An 11885-nucleotide genomic window follows, 5' to 3' on the forward strand; every position below is an offset into this window, starting at 1 on the left:
ATCTTTCCAACGAGGGCGGCCTGTCTCAGGCAACGCACCAAGATACAGCTTTAGGATTTCCTTCTAGGCCAAAGGTTCTTGACTTTTAAAATTCCATAAAGGTTACGCGATTCGGGAAAGCGATCGCGGTCCCAGCTGGCGGCCCAGCGCGCTCAAGGGACGCGAACGGCTGGGCCCCGAGGGGGTCGGGGCGGGGCCGACGTCATGGAAGAGGCGGAGTCTCAGGAGCTGCGGCGGGAAAAGAGGACCGTTGAAAGCGGCGGGTCGCCTCGCCCGCTGCCGCGCTATGCCCGCCGCCGGCTCCGAGCTGCCGCGCCCGATGTCGCCGCCCGCCGCGCAGGAGCAGGGCGCCGAGTCGCGGCCGCCGCCGCCGCACGGGGAGCTGCAGTACTTGGGGCAGATCGAGCACATTCTCCGCTGCGGCTTTCGGAAGGATGACCGCACGGGCACCGGCACCCTGTCGGTGTTCGGCATGCAGGCGCGCTACAGCCTGAGAGGTGAGGCGGACGCGCCACGGGGCCGGGAAGGCGGGCGCGCACGGTGCGCACGGAGCTGCGGTGGGGAGAGCGTTCCGGACAGGCCGGGACCCGCGGTCGGCGTTTATTCAACCTCAACCCCGCGAGGAGGGGAAGCGGCCTTGGCACCACTTTGCAGACGCCGAAACTGAGGCTCGGATTAGAGAGATGACTTGCGTAGGGTCACACGAACTGGAGGGACAGAGCTGGGAGGTAAAACCAGGTCCTCTGGCTCTTAATCACGCAGTTATGCTGTCTCCCCAAAGCGGGCGCGATCCTGCAGCGTTTGCCCCAGATTAGAGGGTGGGAGAGGATCTGCTCGGGCTTGACCGGGGCCTTGGCTGGAGGGCCCCTTTTCTGCCCCTCCTCTTCCCTCCGCGTCTGCTGTTTCGCTTTGCAAAGTTTTTAAAAATTGGAGCCAAGATGACGTGGGCGAGGCCGCGTTGGGAGGAGCGAGCCGAAAAGCAAGGGCGGGAACTTGTGGTTCACTACAGTTTTGCCATTTGGTCCCGCGAACCAGCTTTCCTCTTAAACCTTGAAACAGGAACGCGAGAGTCCGAGTAGGAGTTCATATTTATTTGTCTTTGTCTTTAAAACAGGGTGGCTCCTGGGAAGAAGTGTGTCTAGGGGGCTGTTAGGGTTGGGCTTTCAGGGGACAGAGGGGCGGGGTGGGGGTCGGCACCGGACGAAAGTTGAAACAGGCGTGGAGGGCGGTTGTGAGTGGGGAGACCAACTGTTGGTGCAGCAGATTGACCCAGGTCAGGGGAGAAACCCTCCGCCGCGCACCCATTGGAGAGACTGGAAAATACGGGGCTGCAGTGGCCGATGTGGCTTGGACAGCCTAGGGAGTTTTGTCTGAGCAGAGGGATCCACCTTCCTGCAGCTCCAGCGCAGTGGCCTCCGGGGAAACACAGACCTCGTTTCTACCCCCGCCCCTTTGCTTAGACCTTTGGCAAGTGGCTTAACTTTCCCATCTTCAGCGTCCCCATGTGCTCAAAATGGAGGAAATCATCCTCAAAATGGAGGGAAGCAGGTGCTTGAAGACTCTGTTCTTGTTACATGAGTATCACCTGTACAAGTGATAATGTCGACTGAATAGGTACCAAATTTAGTGAGAAGCTTTTACAGTTTTCTCTGTTGCTTGACGCAAACTTACGTATTACCTCCTGGTGTCTGTAAAAAGGGAGGTCATAATGGAGCCTCAAGGAAGGCTGTTTTGAGGATCAAATAGGATCATGCATATCAAGTGTTTAAACAGTTAACTATTTTTATTACACTTAAAAGAATAGAGGTTAATTTTCTTTGCGACTATCTAGAAACTATTCATTTTGGGCCAGGGCAGTATCTACTATCCCGTGGTCTTGAGCAAGTTATCCCTGGCAGGATAATCATGGAATAGGAGCCTTCAGGCTTTGTCCTAGGTCACATTCTATGTGTTGTCTTCGCACCTCTGTGATGAAGGGTTCACGCTAACCAGGTAGTGGGTGGTAGCTCTTTCCCTGCGTACATGTGCATCCCTGCCTGTTCCCTGCCCCAAATCACTGTGTGGAATTCCTGTGTCTGGTGGTCAAGGGGCACAGGAGGGTGGTCTCGGTCTGAATTGTGTCACTGACTTGGGGCTGCAGCCTTGGGAGCTCCACTCTGATCCGGGGGTGCCCACGTGGCAGAGGTTGCAGTTTTCCAGCTGCTCTGTGGTCACTCCAGGGCCTTGTGTCCTGGAGCAGTTTGCTTTTACAGAGAAAGTTGGATGGCATGTTCTGTTTTCCCATCTTGAAATTATACGATAAACTTTGTTTTCCAGATGAATTTCCTCTGCTGACAACCAAACGTGTTTTCTGGAAGGGTGTTTTGGAGGAGTTGCTGTGGTTTATCAAGGTAAAGAAATTGCTGCTATTGGAAATCAATAATCTGTTCTCAGTACAGCATCAGCTAGATCCTTTTAAAAGTCACACCATGTCACTCCTCGGCCTAAAGCCCTTAGTGGCTCCAATTTCACTTAGTAGGAGCCAAGGTCCTTACCATCCTGTCTCAGCTCTGGCCTCCGCCAGAGTCCTGCTCACTCTGCCCCTCCCACCCTGGCCTCCTTGCTAATCTTCGAGCACACCAGGACATTCCCACCTAGGGCCCAGGCACCCGCTGGTCCTGCTCCCTGGAACCTTCTGCTCCATGTAGCATGACTCGCTCCCTCACCCTCAAGTCTCTGCTCAGTGAGCTTTCCCTGCCTCGGATCTAAAACTGTGATTACCTCCCCACCCTCTCCTCCCACCCCTCCTTTGTTTTCTCTACAGAGAAATACCTTATGTATAAGGTCTGCCCTCCCCCTTTACCCCCTTCAAGGGTAAAGGCAGACAATCAAATAAAATTTTTTAAAATGAAAATATATTTAAAAATAATTTTTTTTTTAAATTTAGAAAAGTATTAGAAGCTCCATGAGGGCAGAGAATTTCTCTTGTCCACTGTTGCATCCCCTGAGACACAGCCTGCCACACAGTAGGCACTCAACATGGAGTGATCACTGAATATAGATCCCAACTGTGCTCTTGTGTTGGGATAAGCTGGAAGGGTCTCTTGAGTAACAAGCTAGAGTGAAGTGATGATGGGCAGCAGCCACACCTGGGCTTCCCCTCGCTCCATCTGGTTCAGACCAGTGATATTCTGGCCAGTGCTGGTCACAGGGTACCTGAGGAAATGGGCTCTGTTCTGGGCTGGGCTAGAGGTTGGGATCCCTTCTACAGGGCACTTATGTGGCTTGTATTGTCTTGGGCCAAAGCAGGCCCAAGGCCTCTTAACACCTTTTAGAAAAGGTTTAGATTTGGATTCAATCCAGTCTCCCTTAGTTCTGTATTCTCGGGGTATTTTCTTCTGCATTGGCCTATCTCAACTGAGAGCGAGCTTCTACTTCCAAATACACCAGCGCAAATCTCAGAAGAGGACGTTTGTAAAGCAGCTAGAGCCCAGTCTGAATAGATGGGAAGGGAGACTTTTGAAGCCACATGCGAAAGGTTGAGAAATGAGTTGTTGGAAGTGAAAAAAATTAGTACAAACTCAGTGACAGAAAGGGTGGAACTGAGATGCTCAGAAATAAAATGTATTCGCTTGTTTTATCTTAAAGCTTGAGTGCAGGATTCTAATAAATCCTTGTCAGGAACACATCAGACTCGCCTCTGATCATCACTCCATGGGTGACTCAAAAATATAGGAGTTAGGGATTTCCCTGGCAGTCCAGTGGTTAAGACTCCGTGCTTCCACTGCAGGGGGCACGGGTTTGACCCTTGGTCGAGGAAGTTCCACGTGCTGTGTGGTGCAAAAAAAAAAAAAAAAATACGGCAGTCAGAGTTTACCTGCACTTCAGCTGGGATCTTTGGGCAATATGGAGATGTATGGTCTGTGCAATAGTTAATATTGGGTCCAGTGCCAAGCGTTTTGCTTGTATTTTCTACTCACAGTAATATGGGTGGTGGTTACTACTGCTGTGCTCTTTTTTGGGTGCAGATGGTGAGGCTAGAGGGGTCAGGAAGCTGGTCAGAGAAGGGAGGAAGAGAGGCATGGGGCCCAGGTGTGTGTGGCCTCATAGCCTTGCTTGGAACCTTACAGCATATCATACCCAGAGGCCAGTGGGGTCTGTCCTTGACCTGGATGCACCATCAGAATACAGGTTAGGATGACATGGGCCAAATCTAATGAGGTAAAATATATAAGAGGAAAATAAAGCTTGTACTTGGCACCTATTTCCACTCGGTGGAAATATCTGATATACCAGGTCTAAGATACACCAAACAGATTGCACATGAGGCATTAGATTCATCCTGGGGCATCACACTTAGACACAGAACACATTTAGTTAAGAAACACAAAACTGTTAGATGAGATGGAAGTAATTAAAGGACTTGGAGGTGTTTCGAATTTTAGTTGAGGGGAATAGGAAAAAAGATTTGAGATCGTGATTGCAAAGAAGGATTGGACCATCCTGGGGGCCCTCAGAAAGTTTGGACTGGGACCAGCCTGCTTAATGATGGGATGTGTCAGGTGCTGTCCCCTGTCTGTCAGCACAGGCCCACTTGGGAGGAGGCTTTTGGGGGATCGACTGATGGCACAGAATTCACTGGATGCTGCTCTCTCCCATCTCTTCCAGGGATCCACAAACGCTAAGGAGCTGTCTTCCAAGGGAGTGAAAATCTGGGATGCTAATGGGTCCCGAGACTTCTTGGACAGCCTGGGATTCTCCACCAGAGCAGAAGGGGATTTAGGCCCAGTTTATGGCTTTCAGTGGAGGCATTTTGGGGCCGAATACAAAGAGATGGATTCAGGTGAGGAGACGGAGTGGGGCCTCAAATTTCCTGAGTGCCTCTCACAGCCTGAGTTTGTTCCAATGTTGCAAGTGGAGCCTGGGGGATAGGAAACCGGTGATGGGGAAGTGGATGTATAACTTGGACCTTGTGAGGGGCGCTTCAGATTCAGGTGGAGGATCAGATCAGATCATAGCAGGGTGGTTAGCACTTGCTGGGTCTTAGCACCTTCCATACCTTGTTCATCAGCAGATAGTGACCCGGTTGGTGGTTGGTCAGTGTGTTGGGTGTAGGGTTGGAAGTTCATCTGGGGGACAAGAGTGTCAGGGATTGCCCTGTGGCGGCCTTGATCTCCCCTTTTAAAGACTGAGCTGCCCAGCACACTGTAGTGGTGCTGGGGACCGGTCTCTGGTCACCCTCTCTTCCCCATCCTGGTGGGATGGAGGAAGGTGAAACATCTCACCCCTGGGCGCCCACCCTCCTCTGTCACTTGGTGGCTCCACTTGCTGACTGTCACAGAATCCAGTCCAGGTCCTTTGACCCTTCCTGTCCCCCCATCCCTAGGTCAGGAGTTGCAAAAGCAAATGCCTACCTCGGGGTGGGTGTGTGTGTGTGCGCACGCCGCGCATGTGCATACACACAGGAAGTAACAGTTTGCTGGCTGGGCAAAAACCAGTTACCTGGAAAGCCTGTGCCATCTAAAGGGGACAGTCACACCTCAGCTCTAGCCAGCTGGAGGGATTAGGGCCTGATGTTGTTGGGTTTTTCAATAAATGGCTAAGTCTTTGGAATGGTGGCAACTTTGGTAAGTTCAAAATGCCATGCCAACCTGAAACAGGCAAATTCACAGAGACCAAAAGTGGATGGGGAGTTGTTTAATGGGTACAGAATTTCAGTTTAGGAAAATGAAGAAGATTTAGAATGGATAGTGGTGATGGTTGCATAACATTGGGAATGTACTTAATGCCACCGACTGCACACCTTTAAATGGTTAAAATGGTCAACTTAATGTTATATAAATTTTGCCACACACCAAAAAAAATGCTCTGTGGGCCAAACAATTTCTCTGCAGGTGAATGGTCTTTCTGTTGTTAGACTGTAGCCCCCGTCCTAGGACATCCTCAGGATGTGAGGCTACACCCCTGGCTTAATTGTGCCTTAAATCCTGCCTCATGTTCAATTATTTATTCTTCCTTGAGGGACCTGATGAAATTATGGCCTTAGTTTAGAGTTGTATGAGCGCTTAGCTGTTGGATTTCAGTACAAGAGTTTTTGTTTTGTTTTGTTTTTTATTTTTACCCTGAAATAATTATAGGTTCACAGGAAATTGCCCAAGAAAATGTAACCTCTCACATAAATTAACATTTGTAAAACCCACAGCACTTACCAGATTTCTCCAGCTTTATAGATTTGTGTGCAGTTTTAGCACCTGTAGATTTAGGTAACCACCACCACTATCAAGATACAGAACTGTTCCTTCACAGTTCATCTTTTTTTAAATCTTTGATGTTACTTTTCTGGAACTGTGATGGTGATAGGACTTTCTTCCCCAAATTTAGAACTACTGGACTTGAGCATAGTCTGACTCCAATAAGTGGAAGTTTAACCAGAGGGTGTGAAGCTCTGCACATCTCGGCTTCCAGTTCATTTCAGAAGGAGGCAGGGACTTAAAAGTCCAGAGACCAGAAATGGGACAAAAGTATAAGGTGGTATAATAATTAGAGGTTTCCTGATATTTACAGTCAGTAGGTATTTAGCTGTTAAATTGTAATTTTAGGTGGGAGTGTTGGAAGGATAGTGTCTAGATGACAAAAAGGAATTCTCATCCTCTGTTAGTTGGACCGTGTATTGTAGGGTAAATTAGTGAAGATCCAGCCCTGTGCCTGGCAGTGGAGCGTGACAAGATTGGTTGATGGTATAGAGACTACGTCCTGTGGGGACCACTGGAAGAAACAGATTGTTAAGGCTGAAGAAGGTTAGCGATAGGAGAAGGGGGAGGAGGGGCACCACGGCCAAGTATTTAAATGACTCTTAAGTAGGTAAGAAATAGACATTGTTACGGTTCCAGAGGACAGACCTAGGAGCCAAGACTCAATATAACCCGACGAAATATAAGACATTTGTATTGTTCATTGGCTATCATGTAACTGTGCGCCAGGGGAGGCCGTGGGAGGACAGTGTGGTCGATGACCTCTGAGACCCTCTCATGGGATGCTGTGATTCACGTGTGAGGTGTTCTCTCTTTTTGCCAATTCTGCAGATTATTCAGATAAAGGAGTAGATCAACTGCAAAAAGTGATTGACACAATCAAAACCAACCCTGACGACAGAAGAATCATCCTGTGTGCTTGGAATCCAAAAGGTTGATTGCATCCCAGTCACCCTGCCATGTCTTAACTGTACCTCCTGCAGAGGCTGCCCGGCTGCCCCTGTGACCCTGGCCATGTCGCACGTGGTCCCATTTTCACCTTCAGAGGGTGAGGTTGGGCCCAGATGAAATTTGTATTTTATGGGCTTTAAATTGCCTGTAAAATTACACATGAAAATTTTAACATTTTAAATTGAGGCAGATGGAATTTCAGATCACCTCCCCCTCACTATTATGAACATTTTAAACAATTATATTGTAAAACTAAACTCTACCAAGGTGTACTAAATACCCAGAGTGGAATATTTGCATTTATGATAGAGATTTTGAATACGGGAAGGTGTGCCTGAGTGGCCAATATCCTGTGGCCCCTGCAAATGAATTCATTCCTCCTATACTTGTGGTTTGGTGCCATGGTGGTAGCACAAGTAATTCATTTCAGCTCGGGTGGAAGAGCATGGCTTCAGTTGTCAGCATGCATCCATAGAAGTCTCACGTTGATGGACAGGTCTCTGTTGTCGACCGTATGCCATCCCTGGGGTTGGAACGGTCTGTGAGGGTCATGGGGGTCGCTGGCCCAGTGGCTCTTTCTCACCATCTCCGCTGTATGAGTTGGTTCTGTTTCGCTTTGCCTAGAGCTGTGTTCTTTAAAACCACTGCCCCTCCTGACTTTCCTCTGCCGTCTCCTCAGATGTCCCTCTCATGGCCCTACCCCCGTGCCATGCCCTTTGCCAGTTCTACGTGGTGAACGGTGAGCTGTCCTGCCAGCTGTACCAGAGGTCAGGAGACATGGGCCTGGGTGTGCCCTTTAACATCGCCAGCTACGCCCTGCTCACCTACATGATCGCACACATCACGGGCCTGAAGGTGGGCTCCTCTCGGGGAGGAACGGCTGTTGCCAGCCTAAAGCACTGAGCTCTTACTTTCAATGATTTTTTTTTAATTAATTAATTTATTTTTGGCCGCATTGGGTCTGCGTTGCTGCGCACGGGCTTTCTCTAGTTGTGGCGAGCGGGGACTACTCTTTGTTGCGGTGCGTGGGCTTCTCATTGTGGTGGCTTCTCTTTTGCGGAGCGCGGGCTCTAGGCGCATGGGCTTCAGTAGTTGTGGCACGTGGGCTCAGTAGTTGTGGCTCACGGGCTCTAGAGCGCAGGCTCAGTAGTTGTGGCACACGGGCTTAGTTGCTCCATAGCATGTGGGATCTTCCCAGGCCAGGGCTCAAACCTGTGTCCCCTGCATTGGCAGGCAGATTCTTAACCACTGTGCCACCAGGGAAGTCCCAAGCACTGAGCTCTTAGATCCTGTAACGTGGAAGAACTAATTGCAGAGAATTTCGTCTCCAATTAGTCTTTAAATGTGATAGATGTAAATGAGGAACTGGCTTACTCTGTAACCTCCTTGGAGCTTTCCCGTCCTTTTGCTCTGTATAAACTAACAGGATCGTATAGGTTATTTATTATAACTTTGATGAATCAACTTTTCTCAAAATTGACGCTGGTTAAATTCCTGTGAAAAGCTTTGGGATGTCTGCATACTCTGTATCATGTGTTTCTACATGATGTGTTTTAAAGGAATTCAAACTAAAGAATTTACTGTTCTGCTTTCTCCCGTGGGGTTTAGCCAGGTGACTTTGTACACACTTTGGGAGATGCACACATTTACCTGAATCACATTGAGCCGCTGAAAATTCAGGTAAGAAATGTATCTGTCACACTTTGGGGTTTGGTACCTTCTCTTGATAAAAGGTCGATATGGAAAACATCCCTCCTGTAATAAGTGTTCTCCTCGGTGCTCTGACAGAGATAAGAGGAACTGCTTTCAGGTTTGCGGGTGGTGGTGGGCAGGCAGGGACAAGGCAGACAGGCCTCAATGGCCACAGACACTTTACATGACACGTGCTGTGAGGTATTAAGTACCAGTACCAGAGAGGAGGAGCCATCTTTGGACCAGAAGGTTTAGGACCTTCCCAGAGGTGGCATTTTAATTCATTGTTTTACTTGGAAGAGTGTTTAAATGCAAATATTTTCCCTTAGTTTTATGCTAACATACAGTATTTAGGTCTGAACTTTGAAAAGTCTGTGTTCACTTCCATAATTTACAGCAGCCAACAAAGGATTTGTTTTTTGGATGTTTTTTGTTGTTGTTTTGTTAATTGAAGTATAGTTGATTTACAGTGTTGTATTAATTACTGTTGTACAGCAGACTCAGTTATACATGTATATACATTTTTTCATATTCTTTTCCATTATGGTTTCACAGGATATTGAATATACTTCTCTGTACTATACAGTAGGACCTTGTTTATCCATTTATATATACTAGTTTGCATCTGCTAATCCTGAACTCCCACCCCTTCCCCACCTTGGCAGCCACCAGTCTATTCTCTCTGTTCGTGTTTCTGTTTCATAGATAGGTTCATTTCTGTCATATTTTAGATTTCACATGAGTGATCTCATGGTATTTGCCTTTCCCTTTCTGACTTCACTTAGTATGATAATCTCCAGTTGCATCCATGTTGCTGCAAGTGGCATTATTTCATTCTTTTTTATGGCTGAGTAGTAGTCCATCGTATATATGTATTGCATCTTCTTTATCCATTCATCTGTCCATCGACATTTAGCTTGTTTCCATGTCTTGGCTATTGTGAATAGTGCTGCTGTGAACATAGAGGTGCATGTATCCTTGAATTACAGTTTTGTCTGGATATATGCCCAGGAGTGGGATTGCTGGATTATATGGTAATATTATTTTCCATTTTCTGAGGAACCTCCATATTTTCCACAGTGGCTGCACCAACTTACATTCCCACCAACAGTGTAGGAGGTTTCCCTTTTCTCCACACCCTCTCCAGCATTTGTTATTTGTAGACTTTTTAATGATGGCCACTCTAACTGGTGTGAGATAGTACTTCATTTTAGTTTTGATTTGCATTTCTGTAATAATCAGCGATGTTGAGCATCTTTTCATGTGCCTATTGGCTATCTGTGTTTCTTCTGTGGAGAAATGTCTTTTGGTGTTGTTTATGGTTTCCTTTGCTATGCAAAAGCTTGTAGTTAGTTTAGGTCCCATTTGTTTATTTTTGTTTTTATTTCCATTGCTTTGGGAGACTGACCTAAGAACATTGATACAATTTATGTCAGAATATTTTACCTATGTTCTCTTCTAGGCGTTTTATGGTGTCATGTCTTATGTATTTTCCAACAAAGGATGATTTAAGATGGCAATAAAAATATGAGTGTGCTTAATGAACCTCAAGGAAAAAAATTCAAACCAAAAACCTTTAGCCCCTTATGGATTAGGTCTGGGTTTGGCAAGTCTTTGAGGAGCTTGGCTGCTGTGATTAGAGGGTGACCCAGGGCTCATCCAAATGCTCCTCTCTGGCAGTCTGCTCCAGTCATGCTGGACGGAATACTATGTGGTCGTGACCTGTGTCCATGTCCTCATTGCTACTGTCTGTTCATCCCAGGAGTCCTGGCTTGCATCCCTTTCTGTTGTCAACACGTGTCATCTTCTTTGCCCTTTCTGCCAGGAGTTGGGCTAGGGTTCAAGGGACTCAAGTAACCATTCTGTAGCTACTTTTTATTAAAGTAGAAGACTAGGCCCTGTCTTTAACAAATTTACCAAGAGCAGTCGATTATAAGAACTTAAACCTGGTGAGCCACCAAGGCTCCTGACACCATGTGATTCTACTGAACACCCTTCACTCTCCACGTGGGTGAAAGAATTGGTCAGCAGCATTGAATAACCAGGGACAAGGTATCTGTAGTATTCCACCCCTGAAAAATAATATTGATACTTTATTGGTAAAATACTGTTATTTGTTTCATGAAGGGACACAGGGAGCAAAATTAAAGCAGGTTGTATGGATCTGGCAAAATAATGGCCTTATGTTGTTTTTAGCTTCAGCGAGAACCAAGGCCTTTCCCCAAGCTCAAAATACTTCGAAAAGTTGAGAAAATTGATGACTTCAAGGCTGAAGACTTTCAGATTGAAGGCTACAATCCTCACCCGACCATTAAAATGGAAATGGCTGTTTAGAGTGCTTTTGAAGGAGTTGTTTGAAGGATATTTACAGGTGAAAGTTCATTTTGCTCTAAAGGAGAAGGAACTAGGTCAAAACCTGTTGGTGATCTATCAGTTATTATTCATTAACTTTTAAGGATGTTGCCACTGGCAAATAGAACTGTGCTGGTTCTCTTAGTAATAAAAGACCTGGAGTTAGGGTAACTCACTGAGGATGTATGTAAATGTAGAGATTGTGAATACAGACAGGAAGGAGAAAATATATATACTCTTAATTCAAACTTTATGTTTTTATGAAAATGGTCAGTGAATTTCAAGAATTATGTATAACTATTGCCCAAATTGGAGCAAGCTGGATAACACCATCAGTCATAATGCCTAGTGTGGTTATGAACATATTTGTTTTATATCTTGCTGTAATGTTCTGCATTCATGTTTTGTTTTGTTTTTTAATTCCATGTTGCCATTTATCTGCTCAGTTCCTGCCTAAAACAGATTTAACTGAACCCTCCTAAACAAACATACCTGTGCTGTGTTCTCTTTTGGATGCTGCTTAGATGGGTAAGGTATATTTTAGAAATGCTGACTAAGCTGTATTTCACCCTATTTTTCTATGATTCATCTAATTCTAGCTGCATTTTATCATTAAAATACAATGATTATTTGGGATAAAGGCTTTAAGGGTTATAAAAA

At 46.4% G+C, this 11885-nt stretch overlaps 1 protein-coding gene across 2 annotated transcripts; it reads left to right on the forward strand.

Annotated features, from left to right (window-relative positions):
• The first annotated feature begins 240 nt into the window (after positions 1-240).
• On the forward strand, positions 241-11712 carry TYMS (thymidylate synthetase). Of its 2 annotated transcripts, XM_067699567.1 has the most exons (8): positions 241-497; positions 2317-2390; positions 4648-4822; positions 7062-7163; positions 7861-8036; positions 8790-8861; positions 11070-11244; positions 11672-11712. In XM_067699567.1, the coding sequence occupies exons 1-7, from the start codon at positions 287-289 to the stop codon at positions 11205-11207; spliced, it is 948 nt and encodes a 315-aa protein (XP_067555668.1). In that variant the 5' UTR covers positions 241-286; the 3' UTR covers positions 11208-11244; positions 11672-11712. The 2 variants fall into 2 exon arrangements, with proteins under 2 accessions (XP_067555668.1, XP_067555667.1); XM_067699566.1 differs by having other exon boundaries at positions 11070-11712.
• Positions 11713-11885: the final 173 nt, after the last annotated feature.

Source organism: Pseudorca crassidens, chromosome 12 (genome assembly GCF_039906515.1).
Source record: "Pseudorca crassidens isolate mPseCra1 chromosome 12, mPseCra1.hap1, whole genome shotgun sequence".
Taxonomy (NCBI): domain Eukaryota; kingdom Metazoa; phylum Chordata; class Mammalia; order Artiodactyla; family Delphinidae; genus Pseudorca; species Pseudorca crassidens.